At 40.5% G+C, this 25,281-nt stretch overlaps 1 protein-coding gene across 4 annotated transcripts in view; it reads right to left on the reverse strand.

Moving 5' to 3' along the window:
• ADGRG6 (adhesion G protein-coupled receptor G6) overlaps positions 1–25,281 on the reverse strand; it is a 174,014-nt gene that overhangs the window by 93,559 nt on the left and 55,174 nt on the right. For all 4 annotated transcript variants that reach the window (XM_050949482.1, XM_050949480.1, XM_050949479.1 and 1 more), the window contains exons 3-4: positions 12,156–12,500; positions 7,203–7,826 (exon numbers count right to left, since the gene is read on the reverse strand). In XM_050949482.1, coding sequence (XP_050805439.1) covers positions 7,203–7,826; positions 12,156–12,500 — 969 coding nt within the window. The remainder of the gene's footprint in view (positions 1–7,202; positions 7,827–12,155; positions 12,501–25,281) is intronic.

Raw genomic sequence — 25,281 nt, forward strand, 5'->3', positions numbered from 1 at the left:
CAGAAAAAGTTAAAAACAGTAAAAGGAAGAATGAGAAGGTAAAACTTTTAAAATTGTCTAAGTGATTTGAGAGCCTAAGTACCATGAGAATTAGGATCCTACAACATTGCTGCAAATAGGATTTAGACACCTAAACCACCTAGATATTTTTGAAAATATTATTCCTATTCTGTTCCTGCTAGGCATGTGGTGTGGTTATTGTGGTGCTGAGAATGAGCTAGGATGGAGCCAGGTGCTCATCACTCGGCAGCAGTGAACCCAGAGGTCATGCACCAGAGTGGGATACTGCTGGCTGGAGACCTGAGAGAATACAGGGTCAGGCTTAAAAGTATGCTGAAGTGTTTTTCCATGAAATAACTTGAAACTTCTGGGACGGTGGGATGAGTTACATATTTTTTGTATAAAAAACTAAACTCCACCGAGCATCCTCTGCAAGCCACATGACATCTTGTGTGAAGCATTTTTACAAATATATTTGCTAATGTAAATAGGTTAATATAAAAACACGCTGAAAGCTGATCCCCTATTGGGTCTGTATCAGAGGAGGGTGGCTAAGTAGCTACCTGAAGGTCACTGTAACTTCCCCTTGGCAATAGACCTCACTTTAGTATTTTTTTTAAAGATAAATATGCCTGGGCACTATGCTAAATACACCCTTTTTTGTGTTAATCAAGCCTGGTTTTGGCCAGACCATATCATCTCTCAGTGCTCAGTAAAAGAAGATATGAGGATCTGAATGTCAACATACTTTGAGCTGCTGCTATATTTTCATCAATATCACCTAAGCATGTCAACCCTCTACACATCTTGCTTAATTCACTTTTTGGACTTAAAAGGGATGGCCAGTTATGACTGAACCAATTATTTTTTTGTATTAATGTGGGTATAGGATAAGGACATATACTATTGGTATCAAATGCAGCTGATGATTTTATAGTGAAATGAAATGCAGGCCCATCTAAATGACCAGTAGCATTAGTGTGCTGTATTAAAAACCCAGAAAAACCCAGCACCACTATACAGTGGTAAGAACATGCACGTGAATCAAATTCTGAATGGAATATTTAACCAGTAAAAGGTACTCTCAAAAGAAGGTTATCTGCAGCAATTTGCTGCTGCTCATATGTTCACTAATTCCATTAGCAAATGCTGTCTGAAAAGTCTGTTAACTACAAATGAAAATAGAGCCCTTTGCAGAGCTCAATAATACAAGTGACATTCACATGCAAATATGCTGCATTCACTAGTAAGTGTTCAGACTGCTTTGTTACTTAGCTTCTTTCAGCTCCTTACCAAAGCAAGAATATGACAGGATGAATATCTCTTTTCTGAACAAACCCTTGCTTTGCAATTAAATGAATCCTTATCAGTAACATAAAGTAATCTCTCTAATGTTGCTAGTTCTTTGCCTGTCATTGATAGCCTGACTCATCAACTCTTATTTCAAAGGTTGGTTTGACAAAGAATTCTTTATTACTCAACAAGATGAGGAGAACAGAAAATTCTTACAGGTGCATCCTCTGGGATTTCTAGCTGAGTTCTTGAGGTGGCATTTCTCACAGTACTTTCTCTGAGGAAATGGTGTAGTTGGGTAAGCCAGTAGTATTGTAATAAGTTAGAACCCCTGGGAAAAGACTTCCTTGGAGTGCTTGGCCTTTTTGCACTCTTACCAAACAGAGTGTAGTGTATGTGGATAAAGACTCTACGCCTGTGCTCTTTCCATTGCACATACACTACGACTGATTTCCCAAGTAATTTCTTAGCTAACAAAACTTGTTGGGGGCAGAGCTTGTATCTTCACGATGTGTTTGTATAGTGCCTAGCACAGAGACAATGGGGTCCTGGTCCTGATTATGGCCCTTGGCCACTATTTTAATATTTTAAATATCAAAACTAATACATATGTAAAACAGAGTATTAATGTATACAACCTAGGGCCGCATCCATGCTAGTCTGATGAGTATTCATATTTATTTTTTACAATAATTTTACAGATGGGAGAAAAGGAACCTGCCATTGATATATTTCAGTGACTACACTTTGTTTTAAAACCTGGAATAATTGCATTATTTCTGTCAGGGCAGCATTAATATTTATTATGGCTGTCAAGCAATTAAAAAAATTAATCTCTATTAATCATGCTGTTAAACAATAATAGAATAACATTTATTTACATATTTTTGGATGTTTTCTACATTTTCAAATATACTGATTTCAATTACAACACAGAATACACAGTGTACAGTGTTCACTTTATTTTTGGTTACAAATATTTGCACTGTAAAAACAAGAGAAATACAGTAACTCCTCACTTAATGTCCTCCCACTTAACATTGTTTCAAAGTTACGTCGCTGCTCCATTAGGGAACATATCCGTTTAAAGTTGTGCAATGCTCCCCTATAATGTTGTTTGGCTGACTTTATAAGGGAGCATTGCACAAGTTCCTCTTCTCTGCCTCTTCCCCCTCCCTTGCTCCCTCCCTCCCAGCGCTTCCCCCACTGCCAAACAGCTGTTTGGCGGCGCTTAGGTCTTTCTGGGAGGGAAGGAGGAAGGGAGGGATTGAGCGAGCAATCAGGGAAGCTGTCCTCCCCCCTGGCAGGCAGGGCCACCCAGAACGCAGGGGCTTTAGGGGCTGCAGGGACCTGGGCTAAGGGGGCCCCGGGGCCCTGGCCTGCAGCTCTAATGCCGCTTTTGGAATGTGGCCCTGTGAGCATGGGCCGGAAGACTCAGAAGGAGCAGGGACAGCAGTGCAGCCAGTGGCCAGAGAGAAGTGGTGCTTTCCCCTTCAAAGCACCACTATTCTCCGTCCAGCTTTGAGGGGGAAAAGCCCCTAAAGCCCCTGTGTTCCGGGTGGCCCTGCCTGCCGGAAGGGGAGAGCTCCCAGAATCATGGCTCCCAGAATAGCGGCCATGGGGGCAGTGCCGCGCTGCACAGAGCCACCTGCACACTCCCTGCACCAAACAGGAGCTGCCCCAGGTAAGTGCTCTGTACTTCCTGCCTGCCTGAGCCCTGAGCCTCCTCCTGCAGCCCCACCCTGAGCGTCCTCCCACACCCTAACTCCCAGACCCCGCACCCGACCCTGAGCATCCTCCTGCACCCTAACTCCTTCCCAGACCCTGCACCCCACCCTGAGTGCTCTCCCACACCCTAATTCCCTCCCAGACCCCGCGCCTGCCCCTGAGCACCCTCCCACACCCTAACTCCCTCCCAGACCCTGTGCCCCCAGCCCTGAACCCCAGGGGTAAGCCAGGGGCACCTCCACACCACAGTACAGTACTGTACTGTACAGTATAAAGTATAATGCCTTTTGTCTGCCCCCAAAAAATTTCCTTGGAACCTAACCCCCCACATTTACATTAAATCTTATGGGAAAATTGGATTCGTTTAACATCGTTTCACTTAAAGGTGCATTTTTCAGGAACATATCTACAACGTTAAGTGAGGAGTTTCTGTAGTATTTTTCAGTTTACCTAATACAAGTACTGTAGTGCAATCTCTTTATCATGAAAGTTGAACTTACAAATGTAAAATTATGTACAAAAAATAACTGCATTCAAAAATATAACGATGTAAAACTTTAGCACCTAGAGGTCCACTCAGTCCTACTTCTTGTTCAGCCAAACGCTAAGACAAACAAGTTTGGTTACAATTTGCAGGAGATAATGCTGCCCATTTCAATATCACCTGAAAGTGAGAACAGGCATTCACATTGCACTGTTGTAGCTGGTGTCACAAGATATTTACATGCCAAATGCACTAAAGATTAATATGTCCCTTCATGCTTCAACTACCATTCCAGACGACATGCGTCCATGCTAATGATGGGTTCCGCTCAATAACGACCCAAAGCAGAGCGGCCTGACGCATGTTCATTTTCATTAACTGAGCCAGATGCCACCACAGAAGGTTGATTTTCCTTTTTAGTGGTTCGGGTTCTGCAGGTTTCTCATCTGAGTGTTGCTCTTTTAAGAATTCTGAAAACATGCTCCATACCTCGTCCCTCTCAGATTTTGGACAGCACTTTAGACTCTTAAACCTTGGGTCGAGTGCTGTAGCTATTTTTAGAAATCTCACATTGGTACCTGCTTTGTATTTTGTCAAATCTGCTGTGAAACTGTTCTTAAAATGATCATGTACTGGGTCATCATCTGAGACAGCTATAACATGAAATATATGGCAGAATGCAGGTAAAAAGGAACTGGAGACATACAATTCTCCCCCCAAGGAGTTCAGTCACAAATTTAATTATCACATTTTAACGAGCATCATTAGCATGGAAGCATGTCCTTTGGAATGGTGGCCAAAGCATGAAGGGGCATACAAATGTTTAGCATATCTGGCATGTAAATACCTTGCAACGCCAGCTACAGAAGTGCCATGTGAACACCTGTTCTCACTTTCAGGTGACATAAACAAAAAGGAAGCAGCATTATCTTCTGTAAATTGTAGGACTTGTAGGCTCTAAAGTTTTACATTGTTTTGTTTTTGAGTGCAGTTATGTAACCAAAAAAAAAATCTACATTTTTAAGTTACACTTTCATGATAAAGAGATTATACTACAGTACTTGTATGAGATGAATTGAAAAATACTATTTCTTTTGTTTATCATTTTTACAGTGAAAATATTTGTAATAAAAATAATAATATAAAGTGAGCAGTGTACATTTTGTATTCTGTGTTGTAATAGAAATCAATATATTTGAAAATGTAGAAAAACTTCCAAAAATATTAAATAGAATACCAATTGAAATGTATTAAACAACGCGATTAATCATGATTAATTTTTTTAAACAGGATTAATTGTTTTGAGTTAATTGCGTGAGTTAACCATGATTAACTGACAGCCCTAATATTTATTTTGCTAGTGACATAAGCTTACATAGTTCTTTACAATAAACAAAGACAAGCTCCATGCCCCAAGCAAAGTTAGAAAACACAAAATGTACAGCTCCTTTGGTTCATGCTGAGATTATCCAGAGATCTAGATGGGTGCTTTTGGTAAGGAGTTTACATAATACAAAACCATTAAGATGGTAAGGAACCAGGAAAGCTGAATGTGAGAAGTCACTAGGAGAAGAATACTGTTCTTGTAGGAGTATAATTGAAAGCCAATCAGTGTCATGTGTGTGTTGCAGGGGATGGTCTTCCTCTCTGCAGAACTGGAGTTCAGAAGCAGATTACAGTCACGTACAATGTATACATCTATCCACACTAGGGTTGCCAGACGTTTGTTTTTTGACCAGAAAGTCTGGTTATAAAGCGGTCCTGGAAGTGTCCAGTCAGAAGTACTGACCAGACACCAAAAGTCTGGTTATTGTGGGTCGGGGAAGAGGGCAGGTGCCAGGTCATTAACACACACCAGCGCCTGCTCAGCCGGGACAGCTCCTATCTGCATCTCGTGAGCAGGCAGGCAGCAAACTCTGCATCAGGTTGCAGCTCCAGTCCCAGCCTGGGAGCAGAGGGAGCCCAACTAGGGGAGAATGATGGGTGCGGGGGGGTTTGAGAAGATCAAGTGACTAGGAAGGGGGGGGAGCAGCAAGCAACTGGGTAGAGGAGAAACTGTGCAGTGGGGGATTACGGGGGTGAGAAGAGGCAGGACCATGAGGTAATATTTGTCTTATGATGTGCAAAGAGAAGGGGAAGAACCAGCAATTTTAATCTGAAATGTTTCCTCTACTCTTAATCTCTTTTGCCTTTATTTATTCTCCTTTCATTCTCTTCAGGTTTTTGGGGGGGGGGGGTTGGGTTTGTTTTATTTTGTGCACAGATGCTTTTTATGGCACTCTTCACAGACAGCACAATGGATGCACAGCAAATGCACAAAGCACACACTGCTCCTTCCTACTGACTAGAGGGTCAGAGACCAGAAGTGCAGGCTAATGTGCCAAGTTGTCAGTTCAATTAATTTTTTTCTCCAAAGATCACCGTGGATGGAATGAAGTCTACTGGATCTTTTCCCACTCATGATTCTCTCTCATTTCCTATGAGAAGAATGCTAATAACAAACAAGCAGTTTAAAAAGAAGTTTGAAATGGAAATTATTTCAAGCAGCGATTCAGTATTTTGGGGGGATTGATTTTGGGAAGATTCCAGAGGAAAACTATTGTATCCCCTCTGAAAGTTTCCAGGTATGCTCAGAGTAAAAAACCAATGGAATATAATATTTCCAGGTACATTCTTATACCTTTACTCTATGATGACATTTTCAGAGTTGCATGAAGGAATAAAGGAGGTGACACAGTGAGTGGATAGCTCTACTTCCTGCCTTGGTAGAAACTTGGAACACTTTCTTTCCTGGAGATCTAGACAATTCTTGGATCATTAAAATCACAACAACTATGAAAAGAATAGTACCTCTGGAACATCTTGATAATCTTTTATTGCTGCAATATCCTTAGAAAGACACAGCAATGAGTAGACTTAAGACCTGTTAATTGGGCCTGAATAATCTTAGCTACAAAGCAGGAGAATCAGGGTGGCCCAACCAGCTTTCTAATATTCCCCATCCGCGCCTGCACTGAACAGAACTCTGGCACAGGAAAGAATATAACCTGTCTAGCTTTAAGCACATGAGTAGTCCTAGTGGTGTTTCAAGGACTTAAAGTTAAGCACATTCTTAAGTGCTTGCAGGATAAGAGTCTTAGATTGTAACCTCTTCAGGTCAGGGACTCTGGTCTTTATATGTTTCTGTAAAGTGCTCTGCATGCCTATAGCATTATACAGACAGTATTATTTCTACCTATTACCCCTTTTAAACAAACACCTTCTATCTTGTTCCACATCTCTACAATCAAGTGTATTAACTAACTTGTCTTAAAATCACATTTAAACTAATGAATTTGTGAAAAGGAAAGGTTGGAGAACTTTTATTTACTTCTCTTATTACTTTTGGTTATTTATTGCTTCTATCCTGAATAATATATATAAGCCCCTCATTCGTAAATTTAGTTTAACCTCATTAGTTGTCTTTTGAAGTCAGGCTGGATATGAGCTTTGATTAAACTAAAGGAACAGACACACCCGGGACAAAATTAATTTTTCGTGGAATAGAGCTGGCAAGGCTAGGACAAATGAGGTTGCCTCTTGGGAAGTGCTGCTGTCTGTAACTCTAAACATGCAGTTTCTTGCTGTCATATGATACTTCAAGAACAATGCCATGGGGGAAGAAATTAACAAAAGTGATTCTGCCAAACATACTCACCACAACTTAGATTGTTTTCTGCTTTCAATGCTGAAGTTGGGATACTCCAGAAGTCATTTTCCCAGTCTACAATGTTTCCTTTCACATCACAGCTGAGGTTGGACAGCTTTTGGGAACTCATGGTGAAGTTCCAAAGACGAAAGTTGTATATGTCCCCATTTAAAGAGCTTAATTCATTGCTGTCAGAGCCCAACACCAATTTTCCATTGCCAGGGATAACCTGGCCAAGGGTACCTGAGCAGAGAACCATGTGATAGATGCTCTTGCCATTTACACCTATAGTGCCAGAGAAGCCATCCCATACTATGCACAATTGTTCAAAAGTTTCTGTGAAAAAATCTCCATTTGAATTTGTCATGAGGACACTGTCCAGTATGCACTCTGTGCCTGAGATTGATAGGAAGTGGCCTTTTGAGGTCTTTCCAAAACTGAGGAGTTCTGTTGACATAGGATCACGGTAGGAGAAAGCTTTCCAGTCACTGGCATCATTGCTGGCTTTGGTTGCTTCAAAGCAGAGTGTGAACTGGCTAAGCACTGGCACTGGAACTGTTTTTGCCACAGACACAGGGTCAACATCTGGAGTTTGGGGGATGACGACTTTCTGATTCCTCAGAGAAACAGCAACTAGTACACACACATGCAAAAATCCATATATAAATAAATTTCAAAGGGACATACAAATTGGTTTAAAGACAAAGATCCAAGTAATATTCAATAAGTCAAACATTTAGAAGAATGCTTTTATCATTGAACTGGCCCAGTATTGCACGTTATGGTGCATTTAGCTTAGCAATACATTCAACCAAAAATGAGCAAAGATCATTTTAGTGCTGCATTACAGATAACTAATAACTCCTGAAGTTGAATTAAGCATATTAAACTATTAACCTCTAAGGCTGCATTCAAAACTCATGGCATGCAAGAAGTCATTTTTACAATTACTTTGCATTCATCTGGAAACTTGTAAAAACGCATTAGGCAACACACTACAGCAGTAATTTGAAAACATTTAATTTGTTTTCATGATTTCTTTGATTTGTTTTTCATGAATGCATTACATAACTGAAGCCCATGCCACATCTTTGTAACACTGTAGCAGAGAGTTCCTCAACTACATTCCTTGGCAAATCAAAGGCTTTTTATTGCCAAACTCAACTCATGGGTTTTTGTTGGGTATAAGGATTTTGTTCAATTTTTCTCAAGAGCAGTCTGTTTGAATTCTGCAAGCTAGTGTTCACAAATATTTATGCCCTAGTTCAGGACTCGGCAATCTTTGGCCCCCGGCGGGTTGGGCTGGTTTGTTTACCTGCCAAACCCACAGGTTCAGCCGATCACAGCTCCCAGTGGCTGCAGTTCACCACGCCAGGCCAATAGGGGCTGCAGAAAGCGGCGGACAGCACATCCCTCAGCCTGGGCTGCTTCTTGCAGCCTCCATTGGCCTGGAGTGACTCATCCCCCCCATTGTGCAGCCTGTCACAGGTAGGCTGGACCTCTGATCCCTTCAAAGGACCCGCTAGCCAGTTACCATAGTCACTTCAAGGATTTTGTCCTCTCCTCAAGGACAATAGCAAGTAGTCATATTTTAGAGATAGAAACTTGGTTAAGCTTTCCCTTACAGAACAAGGGCATTGTCATAGCTTAGTTGTAATGTAATTGTATTTACATTATAAGTAAGGAGACATACCACATTACAAAGAATAGTATAAGAACTCAGAGCTGGGAAAGAGGGTGAAGGTTATTTATACAAATACTATTCATTGTGTGTTTGGGAAGGTCAAGAATATTGAGGGGCATTGGCTGTGTTGAAAAGGTATAAGAAGAGAATAAGCAATGCTAACATATTCAGTAAATTTGTTATGTCACTGAACAATTCTGATCTGCCTTGTAATATGACTCCACAGTGCTGGGCGGGAGTGGTGGTTGAACATCAGAACCCTCAGGGCGGCTCTATGTTTTTTGCTGCCCCAAGCATGGCAGTCAGGCGGATTCGGCAGCAGTTCTGCGGGTGATCTGCTGGTCCCGCGGCTTTGGGAGAAGCCGCAGGACTGGCGGACCTCCCACAGAAACACCGCCCAAAGGCTGCCTGACTGCTGCCCTCATGGTGACCGGCATGCTACCCCCCGCAGCTTGCCACCCCCGGCACGCGCTTGCTGCGCTGGTGCCTGGAGCTGCCCCTGAGAACCCCACATCTTCCAAGAAAGGGAAAAACTTATATCAATATGTGTTCTGGATAGAGTGAGCAGAACATTGGAGTCAATGTTACCAGCAGATTTCTGTCCCAGTTACCAAATATGTAAGCAATTCATCATTTTGGTAAATTCCAGCTATCAGTACTTAAGGCGCTGATCACTGTATGAAGGAGAAAACAAATATTGTTGTTCCTTTTGGCTCGAGCAGTTAATCATTATTGAAGCCATTAGGAGAAGAAATTCTCTGTTAGAGAAGCAATTGATGATAGAATCAAGTATTTTTTCAGTGCAAGAATACACACAAAGTCCTGTTTTCCTGAATACAGCAGGAACAAACAGCAAACAGCAATTCCTTGCTCAGAAATCCAAGCTTACCTTTCCAATGAGTACTGTGCCCACTACTTATTTCACTTTCTGATGGCTTTTCCTGCCTTTCTGCCTCTAACACATTGACTGCAATGAATCATTCCCCTAGCCTCTACGTTTTATAGTCTATCCCAGGGAAACCCTTCACCCCACATAGCTTAGGGTGGATCTACAATACAAATGTACATGTACACTCTAAGTGATGGCAGAGAGCTCTCCCGTTGACTTAATAACTCCACCTCTGTGAGAGGCAGTAGCTATGTGGATGGGAGAAGCTCTCTCACCTACATAGCACTGTCTACACGGGGGTTAAGGTCGGTATAACTACGTCACTCAGGGGTGTGGATTTTTCACACACACCCTGAGTGACGTAGTTATACCACGGTAAGTATGTCCTGTAGACCTGGCCTTAAGTTCTGATTGGCCTTGCTATATGGTTTATGTCCTAGGGTGGTGACTCCCTATTTTTTCTAGCTTTTATAACGTAAACGGGCTTTTAATTGCTTCTTCTATTTAGACTGAAGAAAGGGTGCCTAGTTCACCCATCAACTTCACTGAGGTGGCAGTTATTAACATCCTCCAGTATAACAAATATATAACTATGCTGCACCAAAACCATGCTTTATACCTGGATATATGCCCTGTCTATGTACTAAACTGAATGAGCTACAGGGTCCCAAAGTTTTACAAAGTGTGAACTAACTTTTTTAGAGAGATTGCCTGGTGGACCCACCTCCTTCCTCATTGGTGACTGAATAGCATCCCTGTAACAACTACAGTGATTGCTTACATGGACAAGTAATACTAGGAAAGCATTTAATGAATCATATCCTCAACTGGTATAAATTGATGTAATTCTATTAAAATCAGTTGAGCTACATTGGTTCACACCAGCTGAGCATCTGGCCCAGTTACTGTCTTCATACAATGTTGCAACTGGAAACAAGGAGAACCAGCACCTATATGCTCATCCAACTCTCTGTGGATGATGAGGGAATGCTCTGTGGACCTCAGTTTGAAGCCAGTATTATATAATATACCAAACCTCACCAAACTCCCCTGCTTTCTGAAGGGTCAGGCACCTGGCCTCCCTGTGACAGGCTCACTAAGGAGAATAAGCCAACCTAAATCCATCTGTGGCTGGTTAATTGAATAAGTAGCTGGTTGGTAGCTGAATAGATAAAGAACATCTGGGCTTTATAAAAGGTTAAGTATGTTCAAACAGGAGCTTAGTACAGAGACACAAATTTCCGTGGGTAAGGTGGGGAGAGAAAGCGTTCCTTAGGGAACTAGGTGGGAACCTACTTCCCATGGTGTCTCCCTGAAGAGGCTTCTGGGGTCAGGAACTGTCCTGAGAACACAAAGAGGAAAAGCACTAGAGGAGGGAGATTACATAGCTCTTCAGGCAAGAAGGTCTGGGAGATACCCTGAGTCAGCAGGAGAGAAGCCTGAGGACTTACAGCAGAAGGATAAGGTTTGTGTACACACCATGTTTGGTGTCAATTAAATAAACTAGACCTCTCAAGGGGCACTGTTCATGGTATACAAGGCTCATTGAACTTACAAAATGCCCAGTAGGGGAAACTGAGGCAGACAAGTAACTGTAGCTCCCCCACAGGTCACCAAGGAGTGCTCCTTGGGTGAATGCCTGCCATTATGCAACCCAAATCCATCCTTAAACTAATTTACTCCCTTATATTTCCTTTCCTACCCACATGTATATTGGCCTGTGTGCTTATTGTATACTAAAGTACATACCTTTTAAAACCTGACTTCTAGGAAACAAATTGTCTAGTGTTTAAAGATACGTTCATGTTCTGCATTTGTATTAATTTGTAAAAATCTAACTAATGCCAAAACTGGGTAGTCAATTCTGTTACTTATCTAAGATTACCACAGGGGTGCCAATGAAAATATCCATAACATTACAAAGGGTGTAACAGGATTTTCACATTACTCTGAGGGAAATCATGACGTTGTCTACTTATCATGTTGATGATAATAAGAATGATTTGAATATGAAAGTCCTGTGTAAGTAAGAGGAGCAGAATGTAAGAGTTGAGATCTGCCATATACATTTGAAAGGAGATTTTTTCCCCATAATGTCATCCATTCTATTGCATATATAATTTTATAACTAAGTTATTTTGGAATGGCTCTCTTTCATATGAATATTAAAGAAATCAGTGCAACATTTTCTACCAAACTGCATTTTTATAGCCTGTCAGGGCTATATTTTGCCGTGAGTTACTTGTGTAACACTACTGAAGTCAGTAGAATTTAGCCTGTGAGATCTCCAGATTCTCACTTCAAAGATTCACCTTACCACATACAGTGAGTCTGCTTGGTATAAGACATGCTAGATAAAAGAGGAAAGAAATTCTTTATGCTTACATACCTCGGGTATAGCTGGCACTGAAGCCTCTCTTTTGGATACTAAAGTCACTTGCAAAAGTTATGATCATTTCATTTCCAGTGGAGTTAAATGATAATCCTTTCGCAGTGACGCCGCAAAACTTAATCTGATTCTTCTCTCCAGTGTCTAGAGTTAATGAATCATAAATGCAGTTCGGAGCTTCTTCAATGTCAAACTCAATAAATGTTATCTGAATGATGAATCCAGGAGGAGCTCGGAGGGTCCACTTGCATGCTTGGCTGTTAGGGTAATCACTGGGAAAGCAGGGAGAGGTGAAGATTCCCGTGGGGTTGGACAGCGATATCCTGCAATCAGAGCATCCAAGAACTGTGGGACCGAAAAAGAAAAGGGGGTGGGGAAGGATGAGAGGTATTGTAACATAAACTAAAACATCAAGAAATTGATATAACAACTAAAATTTAAGTGAAAGGAGGAGAAAGGAAAAAGTGTTCCTTTAAAGGACAATAACATTGTGGTTAAACGATCACTAAAAAGGAGCACATATATAAGAAATACTCTGGGAAAGAAATACATAATACAGTTCTTAATACACAGTGGTATGCTGTGCAGTATCTTTTTCTATTTGCGTGATATACTAATGCAGACAATGTAAAAGCAACTCTTTCTTACTCTCAAACACACACATAGCCTTTAACTGAAAGTCTAAAAAGTCTACAGTAGCTACTTTTAAATTGTATCAGCAACTTTCCAACAAATACATCCACAGTTCTGTCCTGCTCTCCCCTTCTTGCAGAAGGATAATAATTTGTTGCTGGCTTATGTCAACAGCAAGTTATTGCACCGTTTCCATGCTGACTGGCTGGCATAAGTGGACTGGGAGAGGGGGATTGCAAGGGTAGAACTGGGTTTTTATTCTCTCTTATGCCCTGCATGCAGACCAAAGGATGATCTAGCCCTTAATTATTCCTGTGAACACCTTGATATTCTCAGATGAAGAGGTATATATGAAAATGTTTCCCTCTTGCCATTCAAACCCCTCACAATATTATCCAAATCACTGAGAGATGGCTCATGTATATAAGACTGTTCAGTTACCTCTTGCCAAAAGAATACTGAGCAATTTAGGCAAAAACTTAAAAAGGGCCAGATCCTGCCACCTGGACTCAAGCTGAGTTCCTTGCTCAGCAAAAAGTTCTCCTGATTTCACTGGGCCCTACTCTTGGAGTAAGGTACTACTCAGAGTGGGAGAATTTGAACCTTCGTTATTACATAAACTGAGTTAAGCAACAAAAAATGAAGAATTAAAACTTAGCCGGGGTCAAAACTTGCTGCATCTTATGCAACATCTAATGTAAATAAAGTATTAAAAGTTGTTCCAAAACAAAAAGAAGGTACTATTCCTTTCAGTTCCACTTGCTAGCCTCTGCTGGATTCAAAGACTGATCTCTTCAATGCCATAACAAGTAAAAGTTACATAACTTTGTCAATAACAACTTCCTGGAATTTTAGTAACTCACTAAAAGAAAAGCAGAAAGGTAATTAATTAATGCCCCCCCCTTCTGTGAAGAGAAGAATCCTCTTTTGATACTGCATCATCAGCAGACATTACTACTAAACTGCAACTAAAATGCTCGATTAAAACTCCATTAAAGTTAGTGGAAAGACTCCCAAAGTGTAGGTAAAATACAGGATTATAAAGAAAGAAAAATTATAGCACTAGAAAAAAATATATGCTACTACTAAAATACAATACACAGATACTACAGTAAGCGCAAAGGTAGTATATAAAGACTTTTAAATAATTAAAATGATAGTATTATTTATATCACAGTCATTCCTGGGAGCCTAAGCTCCTAAGATCCCATTGTGCTAGGCACTGCACAAACACAGAAGAATAAGATGGTTCCTGCCTCAAAAGAGGTATTCAGAATATTCTTAGGCAAACAATATCTGGATACTTTACAGGAACCAAGTCAATTGATTAACATTTAGACCTGTCAATTAACAAATGGAAGAAGTGTTTGCGCAATGCACCATGACTGTTGTAAATGAAATAAAGGTGGCTTTTTAGTGTATTGAATTTCTCAGTGTTTCCAATTCAAGTCCTCTTCAGGAGCATAAATTGATGATGGGATTATGGCAGGTTTCCCAGCTTTTGTTTGCAGTACGTTCATGGGGTGAGCAGTACGTTCACATTATAGGTGAGCTGTCCCGTAGGCACCAAGGATTAGGTGAGCAAAGCTTGATTTGGCGCCATCCTAGTATTGTACTAATTGTTCTGTACACAATTTCGGTCAGGGGGAAGGGTTTATAGCTGGACATGTATCCAGTTCTTCTGTCTCAGAACAGGGGCTAGGGGATCACAGGAAAAAAATGGTTAGAAAAAAAAATTTCATTACAAAAAAACAAGGGAGTTAATTTTGGTTACTTAAGTGCAATAAAACCCTGGGGTTAGCTTCTATTCCCTTTCATTCACAGAAAAAAGACCAAAAACTAAAAGCCAGATTAGTTAGAGCAAATGGGCCAGTGAACCCAACTCCATTCTCCAGAACTGGCCATCAGAAAGCTGTGCTCTCTGAACAGTCAAGGAAGCACTGCGTGCAATGCTGTTTGAAGCTCCCACTGGTATGGATAGTATGCAGTACACTTTTTGAAGTCCCATGCCATCTGAGACAAACCCCTCACAATATTACCAGGATCACTGAGAGATAGCTCAAGTCTGTTCAGACATCCAATAAAGGTTATTTCAGTGAGATGTGAATTTTTACCAATAGCAAGTTAAATTTCAGAGCAGGATTGACTGGCATCTGGTAACTGCAGGTAAGGTATTTTTGTTTTACCAGGGTAGCATGGGTGGCATTTTGACTTTGCCCTCATTCTCACCACATTTCCTCAGACCACATCTCATTTCTGGAGTTTACATGGGACCATTTCTGTGTTGTTCATTGGTATGGCAGCGTGCCAGCTAGGAGGTTTGCTCTGTGAGGATCATGTGGAGGTAGGGTTTCTACATTTTTTGTGTGTGCTCTTCCTAGATTGAAGAGCCATAATCAAATATTTGTTCACCATGAAGATACTTACAGACAAACAAGTCACCTCTTGACATTCTCTTTGTTAAACTATATAGATTGAAATCCTTGAGTCTTAGGATGACCAGACGTCCCGATTTTATAGGGACAGTCCCAATATTTGGGGTTTTGTCTTACATAGGCGCCTATTACCTCCCACCCCGTCTCAATTTTTCACACTTGCTGTCTGGTCACCCTAATGAGTCTATCGCTATAAGACATATTTACTAATCCTTTAATCAGTTTCATGGCTCTTCACTGAACCCTCTGCAATTTATCAACATCCTTCTTGAATTGTGGGCCCCAGAAATGAACATGGTATTCCAGCAGCCGTCGCACCAGTGCCAAATGCAGAGGTAAATTAACTTTTTTACCCCTACCCAAGGTTCCTCTATTTATGCATTCCCAGGATCACGTTAGCCGGTTTGGTCATAGCATCACACTAGGAGCTCATTCAACTGAATATCCAAGCCCGCATCTTTTTCAGAGTCACTGCTTTCAAGAATAAAATCCCCCATCATGTAAGTATGGCCTACATCCTTTGTTCCTAGATGTATACATTTACTTTTAGCGGTATTAAAGTGCATATTGGTTGCCTGCACCCAGCTTGCCACGCGATGCAGTTGCTATGCGTCAGTGACTGTTCTCTGCATTATTTACCACTCCCTCAATTTGTGCGTCATCTGCAAATTTATTCAGTGACAATTTTATGGTTTCTTCCAGGTCATTGATAAAAATGTTGAATAACACAGGCCCAAGAACAAATCCATGCATGATCCCACTAGAAACACACCTGCTTGATGATCATTCCCTGTTTACAATTGCATTGTGAGACCTATCAGTTAGGCATCTTTTAATCCATGTAATGTGTTCGTTTTCATTTTATATTGTTCTAGTTTTTTAATCAGAATGTTGTGTGATACCAAGTCAAACGCCATACAGAAATCTAAATATATTACATCAGAAATATGATCTATCAACCAAACTCATAATCTCATTAAAAATAAAGTTTGACAGGATCTATTTTCCATAAACCCATGTTGGTTGCCACTGATAATATTACCTTCGTTTAATTATTTATTGAGTCCTATATTAGCCGCTCCATTATCTTACTCGAGATCAACGTCAGACTGACAGACCTATAATTACCTGAGTCATCCTATTTACTCTTTTTAAATATTGGCACATTAGCTTTTTTCCAGACTTCTGGGACTTCCCCAGTGTTTCAAAACTTATTGAAAATCAACATTAATGGTCCAGGGAGCTACAGTTTTTGATTTACATTCATATTATCAACTTCTACTTTCTTCCATTTGTTATATATTATTATTTGTTATAACTGCCTTCACTTCCCTTTAAACCAGGTCAGGGTTGTTGTTTTTTTTAAACCAATACAACTTTCTTCCTTGATTGTGGCTTTTTGGGCATCTAGGAAAGCATTCTTCAATAATTCCCGATTAACATTCACTTTAAGGCCAAAATTGTCTCAAAATGTCAAAAGTTTCCATTAATTTTTGATTCACAACTTGAGAAATTTGGGGGCTAATTTTCCAGAGTGCTTAGCACTAGCATAGCACTTTACATGTTCATACCATAGCTCTGAATGATTTCAGTTGTAGTTGCGAGCCCTGAGCACTTCTGCCAATTTTGCCACAGGTATCTCACAATGGACAGCCAGAAAATGAGGAACACATAATTAGTGGCCAGCTGAAAATGGACTCTCACTTCACCGTCTTCCCTTTTTGCTTCCAGCCAGCCTCCCCCTTCCCACCCTGCTCCAGGACCTCCCTTAGAAATGGCTTGACCATTTTAGCTGATTTTGCTAAAAATAACAATTTAAAAATCAGCCTGATGCAACTAACTAGCACAGAAAATTTCAGCTGACTAGTTAAAGTTTAGCAAAGTTACAAGCAACTGAAAACAGGGTCTTATAATAGAAAATGCTGGGCAACTAACCACAGGTGGTTCTTCCAGCCCTATCAATAAGTCATACTTTATTAGGCTAGCTTTTTTATGCAGTTATCTATACTAGTGCAAAGTGGTTGCAAATGACTACAAAGTACTAACATTATATAATAAAATCCAAACTCCTGAGGAGGGTTCACAACCCCCTTTTGTCTTAGGTTGGGAATTCTGATTAACTCATCCTGATAGGTATATTAATTGAAGGATAGGTTCACACCCAATCTCAATGAGGTTTCAACTCAATCTATAATGAGGTTTTACCCACCTCACAACATCACCATCCCCCAAACTCAGCTTTGCGCATTGTCCTGATGAGGCCTAAAATGATGACACCCAAAACCCCACCCAAATAGAAAGAAAACAAACAGTTTAACAAATGAAAATTTGACATTAATTCTTGTAAGCTGTACTGTTGTAGCCATGTTGGTCCCAGGATATTAGAGAGGCAAGGTGGGTGAAGTAATATCTTTTATTGACCAACTTCTGTTGGTAAGAGAGATAAACTTTTGAGCTTACACTGAGCTCTGAAGAACTTGAAGACGAGCTTGGTATAAGCTTGAAGGTTTGTCTCTCTCTGACCAACAGAAGTTGGTTCAGTAAAAGATAGTACCTCACCCACCTTCTCTCACTGACTTTAATGACAGCAGAGTTAGGCCAACACTAAGTGCTTTTGACAATCCCAGCCATAGTACTTAAAAAACACTAAGTAGTAAAATAATACTATTAACAGTACGAGGCTCTTTAAAAAACTTAAATCCTAGTGAGGAACGTTAAATCCTAGTGAGGAAAATAGAAAGGAACATAAACTCTGGCAAATGAAGTGTAAAAATATAATCAGGAAGGCCAAAAAAAAAAAAAGAATTTGAAGAACAGCTAGCCAAAGACTCAAAAAGTAATAGCAAAAAAAAAAAAGTTAAGTACATCAGAAGCAGGAAGTCTGCTAAACAACCAGTGGTGCCACTGGGCGATCGAGATGCTAAAGAAGCACTCAAGGACAATAAGGTTGTTGTGGAGAAACTAAATGAATTCTTTGCATTGGTCTTTACAGCTGAGGACATGAGGGAGATTCCAAACCTGAGCCATTCTTTTTAGGTGACAAATCTGAGGAACTGTCCCAGATTGAGGTGTCATTAGACGAGGTTTTGGAACAAGTTGATAAACTAAATAGTTATAAGTTACCAAGGACCAGATGGTATTCACCCAAAGAGTTCTGAAGGAACTCAGATGTGAAATTGAGGAACTACTAACTGCAGTCCGTAACCTATCATTTAAATCAGCTTCTGCATCAAATGACTGGGAGATAGCTAATGTGACACCAATTTTTAAAAAGGGCTCCAGAGGTGATCCAGGCCAATTACAGGCCAATAAGCCTGATTTCAGTATCAAACTATAGTAAAGAACAAAATTGTCAGACATATAGATAAACATAACTTTTTATGGAAGAGTCAACATGGTTTTTGTAAAGGGAAATCATGCCTCCTCAATCTACTAGAATTCTTTGAGGGGGTCAACAAGCATGTGGACAGGGGGGATCCAGTGGATATAGGGTACTTAGATTTTCAGAAAACCTTTGAAAAGGCCCCTAACCAAAGGCTCTTAAGCAAGATAAGCTGTCATGGGATAACAGAGAAGGTCCTCTTATGGATTGGTAACTGGTTAAAAGACAGGAAACAAAGGATAGCAATGAATGGTCAATTTTCAGAATGGAGAGAGGTAAATAGTGGTCTCCCCAAGGGGTCTGTTACTGGGCCCAGTCCTATTCAACATATTCATAAATAATCTGGAAAAGGGGGTAAAACAGTGAGGTGGCAAAATTTAAAGATGATACAAAATTACTAAAGATAGTTAAGTTCCAGGCAGACTGCAAAGAGCTACAAAAGGATCTCACAAAACTGGGTGACTGGCAGCAGCAGTCAAAAAAGCAAACAGAATGTTGGGAATCATTAAGAAAGGGATAGATAATAAGACAGAAAATATCATATTGCCTCTCTACAAATCTATGCATCTGTGGGTACTCCAACATCTTGAATACTTTTCAGCTTGGAAAAGAGACGACTGGGGGTGGGGGCGGGGTAGGATATGATAGAGGATTATAAAATCATGACCAGCGTGGTTTTACACTATCTTGTTGAATTTAATGAAAAGGAAAATAATTTCCCCTTTTTACCAACTAATTGCTCATCACATTCATATTTTAGCAGATTTACAGAGAAGTTTCAAGGTGATAGGTCAGATGTATTTATGACTCCAAACAGGCATGTGAATGAGGGCAGTGATGGACACACCTGCAGACAAGCAGCAGAAAGCACCAAACCACCATGATGTGTGTGGTCTGGAAGGTCTACAGGAAAAACAACCCCCTACTTTTTCAGTATGGAGCGCAAACACTGAACACAGGACAGTTATAGTATTCCAGAGGTTTGAACAGTGGCAAACCTCACCCATACTGCACTTTCTTCTCTTTCAGAAATCATTTCAAAGGTGAAGGGCGGGGAGAGAAAGAGTGGCTGTAATGGGCTTTCACACTGAATCCTTTTTTGGAGTGGACTGAGTGCAGTGTTTGCTCAGTGTCAGCTATAAGACTGGCTCTATGCGGTTCATTCATAAACATTTCACATTGGACATCTTGAGGCCTCAGTGCACTTTATTTGAAAACATATTTTCAACCCATGCATCCCACTATTTCTGAGAGATTTGTGGAGCTGCAGCTGAGTAGGTGCAGCAGGGTTTCTTTTTTCTTTTTTTTTTCTTTTTTTTTTTTTTTTTTACAAATTTGTAGAACCTTTTTGACCTCCTCTGAAAAAATCCCTAGCATGTCACACTGCACTGGCACTGCCCACATATAATTGATTCACTGAATTTTAGCCAGATTTTCTTTTCCAGTTGAAGGGACACTGACAACAGTGTGTATAAACTCCCAAGATTTCCTACTCTAACGTTTTCTGTGTGCAGTGCTGTTGTAGCCGTGTCGGTCCCAGGATACTAGAGAGACTAGATGGGTGAGGAAATATCTTTTGTTGGACCAACTTCTGATGGTGACAGAGACAAGCTTTTGAGCTTACACAGAGTTCTTCATCAGATCTGGGAAATTTACTCAGAGTATTCCACAGAAAACTTGGATGTTTTCTGTGTAATCCTGTACACTACATGGTTTAATTAAGAAAGAATTTGAGCATGTGCTTAACTGCTAGTCTGTGCTTAAATCCTATTGACTTCAATGGGACTTAAGCATAGGGTTAAAGTTAAGCAAGTGCTAAAGTGCTGTCCAGATCAGGGATGCTTTCTTGAATCAAAACCTATATTTGAAGGCCTACTGTCATGTGTGCCCCCTTATGCTTTGCTTCCATGAGGACTGACAAACACAGAGTGGGAACCAATGGGAATTAACGCCAATGCCGTGCCACATACCCCTAAGCATATATAACCTCCAATGTATGAAATAGGCAGAAAAGCCTGTGCACAGGACAGGACAGCAGTGGGAGGGATGCCAAGTAAGCTCATCTTTTCCATTTCTCTATCAGGTAAGTCACTAATAAGTAGGTAATTATATATATAATTATATATACACACATTATATCTTATGCATACATATCTACAGCTACACACACATACACACACACACCATATATGTGGAGTTGGTAACCATCTTATCAATTAGATTCCATGTGATAAAATAATGTTCAAAGGTTCACGTTATGTCTGCCTTACTGTTTTCATAGAAATCAATTCCCCTCCTTCCTGCCTTTTCCTCCCCAAAGTGCATATTCCAACATTCTCAGTCCACTAAGCAACTTCAAAAGGCCACTGTGGTTGTTGGGTTGTTTTTTTTTCAAATCAAACTGCCTCTGAAATATTCTCCTCCACCCCCAAATCTACCCGAAGCCCAGGAGAGGCAAGGTCTAGTTCTGATCTAGTGATGGTTTGACAAAGTGGGGATTTTCTCTAGCATTTTTATGAATCCTATGTGTGCCTCCATATTCCCTCCTCTGCATTTTGTATTATTAAAAGATCTAAGTCTGCTTCTAGAACAGTGGAGGAGGCATGAGGAATGCATGTCACCTAGCTGTCTGAGAGACTGAATAGGTTAATTAAAGAATTAGCTGAAACTGACCCAAATCAACAGAGGGTCCAGAACTACAGAGATGCTCCAGGGACAGAAAAATCCACACTTAACAGCAGGAAATGCTGGCATGTGGGACATGAACTGAAGTGGAGGACAAAGGGGTGGAAAGGTGTCAGGTGACTGGAGGAGGGCTGCCCTTTGGAGGGATACAGGAGCTCTCACCTGGGGAGACAAAAGTGAGAGGGAGGGAGCCAGGAATGGAGACCATCACAGCCAGACTGATGGCACTGGCTTCTTGAGGACCAGGAGTGGCACCAGAGTTTTTGGCGCCCGAGGTGGGGGTCCTTCCACGCTCCGGGTCATTGGCAGCAATTCTGCGGCGGGGGAGGGTCCTTCCGCGCTCCCGGTCTTTGGGGCACTTCTGCCTAGGTCGCCTAAATGGAAGCGCTGGCCCTGTTCAGGACAGACTGTAGAGTAACTTCTGCCTGTCAGTGTTAATCTAAGGATTTTCAGATTCTGCGTTCCAGAGGGCCTACAAATGGCTATCTTGTTTTGAAAAGGCTGCCTGTGTCACTGTAAATACCCTCTGAGAGCATTGTGCCCTGAAAAGTTACAGTACAAGTCTCCTGCAGAAGCCCAGATTAGGTGGAATTGCTGCAGAAAGCCATATAGAGAAACAGGGATCACTAGTGCTGAAGGTCTTGGAGGCCAGAGGCCTGCCCCAGTGGAACTGTGAGAAGCCTGGGGGCTTGGCCCACTAAACGGGCCATGCCCAAGAGACTGGTTACAGATTGGAACATTATAGGTCATTTTTATAGTTCCTCTTAGAGCTCTGACAGCTGGCCTCATGAATACTAAAGCTCCTTGCTTTGCAGGCTGATGAATATAAAAAATAGTCTAAATACAATTTTTAAAAGTTCTCTAAAAGGTTATTAAAATTGTTTTTCCGTAACATATGTGGAAAACACAGAATCCATGGTGGAGTGCTGTGGCATGAAAGTTTTGTCAGAACACATATGAGAACATGCATAATCTCATAAGTAATATGCACATCCCAAACCAAACCAAATTTATACTACCCTAACCCATCATTTATCATATATACAAACAAATACATGCCACAATATATTTTTCATAATACGCCATATGTAGCAAGAATCTCCTATCTCTTTATACTATTCTTGGTTTGAACTTTAGGAAATGTGGGAGTTTTTCAAAAAAAATGCTATTTTAAGCATTAAAACCTAAACCTCAGTTCAGACTCACATTCTGGGTCAACCCCATAACATCACCTGTATAGCAGTATTCCTTGTACACAGCAAGAATTTAAAGCCTCCATATTCTTGACTAGAAATAGCACATAACCCTGATGGAGACTTTTATAATGAAAGACAAGATTGTGCTCTCACACAAATTATTCAACAATTGGGTTTTGGCCACTGAAGCCAGGAGACAAAGAAAGTACTATGCACTGGCCAGTCAGTCCGCTTGCCTCACTTCTTCATTTGCTGATACAGTATGTCTTGCTGTAAGCTCTTTATATGGCTGAACCGGTTGGTGCACATAACAGTGAAGCAGTAGAGAACACCTCCTCACAGTCTAGCATTTATTGTCTTATATATTAAAGTGAAATTGTAGTCAGCAAAGTGACTTCTTATTCAATTTATCTGCTCCTGGTAGCTTTGACCTTTAATACTTACTTTACTGTGTGAAAAAATTTCTACTACTATAAAAGATAGCTGAGGAACTTCTCTTTGTCTTGTAACACAAGTACAATGGGACATTTAATGAAATTCAAAACTGATAAAAGGAAATACTTTTTCACACAATGCATAATTAGACTGCGTAACTCCTTGCCACAGAAAAATGTTGAAGCCATGAACTTTGCAAGACGGAAAAGGGAGAAAGGGACATTATTGTGGCTATCAAGAATATCGAGAGATACCTCTGGATATATCATAATTAATGGGAATAAACATTTTGGAAGGGATATTAAACCTCATGCATTCAGGATTTAAACCAATCTATACCTATTACAGAGGAGGGGGCATCCTCCTGCAGGGTTCTGACACCTTCCTATGAAGAATCTGGTTCTGGTTACAGCATACTGGACTAGCTGGAATTTAGGATTTTTTCCTATGTTCCTACGTAATAATGTTAGTAGTGCAATCATTACAAACATGGCAAAGGGAAGTAGTTTCTAATCTATTCTGCTTTACATAATCAACAAAAATGAAAGCTAAAAGCTAATGGCAGAATCACCACTAAAAGTGCCAATATATTATAAGAAGCAGAAAGAACAAGACTTAATTTTTCAAATACAAAGCTGAGTTTAGAGTACCTTGAATATGAGAATAGTCAATTATTGACTGAGCAAATTTAATATGGAAATATTGACAGCAAAGAAGGGAGCCTATCCTTCTCTCATTAAAATCAATGGCAGACTCCCACTGCTGACAATGGAAGTGAAATTGGACTCAATGGGTCAATTCCTCAATTAGGGTACATCAGTATAGTTCCACTTGATGGACACTTGCTGAGAATAAATCATTATGTAATAAAAAGATTTATATATGATTATCATTATATGTGTGCACATTAGATTCTGTCTCCTAACAGTGGGTGGCTTGATGAAGCAGTAACACTATTAATTTCTGATTGATCTGGGGAATCGAGAGAACAAACTACAATAGAAGAAAATCTGTTCAAAGCCAGGGTGGGGGCCCTGCACCACCTGTTTCCCCTTGGTTCTTTGGTTTTGTGCCAATGTAAAGGGAAGCGGAAACAAACACATCAGCTAGGTAAATCCGCAATGACCTGTTTGCACAGAGTTCACATGTTAGACAAAGTTAAGGATTTCCCCCAGAGGGAAAGGGCAATGTGAAAATCCTGTGTTACACCCATTGTAAATTCAGAATATTTTCATTGGCATCTCCACAATAATCTTATATAAATAACAGAACTGACTAACCAACCTTGGCTTTAGTTAGATTTTTACAAAGTAACAAAAATTCAGGACATGGAGGGATTTTGCAACATTAAAAACAGTTTGTACCTAGAAATGCTGTACACAGGCGAATATACATGTCGGTAGTGAGGGAAATATAAGTGAGTAAATGAGTTTAGGGACAGAGATATGTGGGAATAAGGGATTTTTTGAGGGATTTTAATATGTTATATAGCAGCAGTTTCAAAGTGAGATCCACAGAGCCTTACCTGGTGGTCTAAAGGGTTGGCTAGTCGCACAGGAGCTGGCTCTCTTTCTTTTCAGCTGCTGTACTGCACTAAGTCAGCTAAATGGGCTGGGCAGCTGGTGTAAACCAGTGTAATTCCACTGATTTCAATGCAACTATGCCAAGTTACACCAGCTGAGGATCTGTCCATTTGAATCAACCTCATTCTTTGCTCTTATGGTCCATCAGAACATAACAGGTTGGGATTTTACCAAACTGTATGCCAAAGATATTCTTTACGCTTTGTGTGTTTGTAAGCAGAATGTTTGGGCCTTTGTGTTGTCCTAGAAAAATGTAAGAGTTGTTGGTGACGCACCTGAATCCTCTCCAACAGATGTTGGGACTGCTTGAATTCAGTTTATTGGAGATTAACAGAGTGTAGAAATAGGTAGTAATTACTTTTCATTGGAATTCTCTAATGATGACATGGTAGTGTAGGCATTTAGGTGCATATCTGCCCAGCAACCGTTCCCTTTGATAGCTTTTCCCTTTGATACCCTGGAATTCTTTTTCTCATTTTTCCATTATATGCGGCAATCTATCTGTTTCAGCAGCATTATTTAGGGTTGCACAGAGTTCAGCAATTAGTCCTTTTGTAATTTTGTTGGGTCATTTCAGTACACAATCAAAGCTAGCCATTGGTTGCGATACCTCTGTCCAATCTCATCTTCGAGGGGCAGTGTCATAATTTCAGATTTACTTTTCAGAGAAATCATTTGACCACACGTGTGATTTTCCTTCACCCACCATCTACTAATGCAACTCAAAATGCTTTTTCACCTCCCAAGGTTCAGTCCCTGCATGGGTTAGTAAATCAA

This window comes from Gopherus flavomarginatus, chromosome 4 (genome assembly GCF_025201925.1).
Source record: "Gopherus flavomarginatus isolate rGopFla2 chromosome 4, rGopFla2.mat.asm, whole genome shotgun sequence".
In the NCBI taxonomy this organism is placed as follows: Eukaryota; Metazoa; Chordata; order Testudines; family Testudinidae; genus Gopherus; species Gopherus flavomarginatus.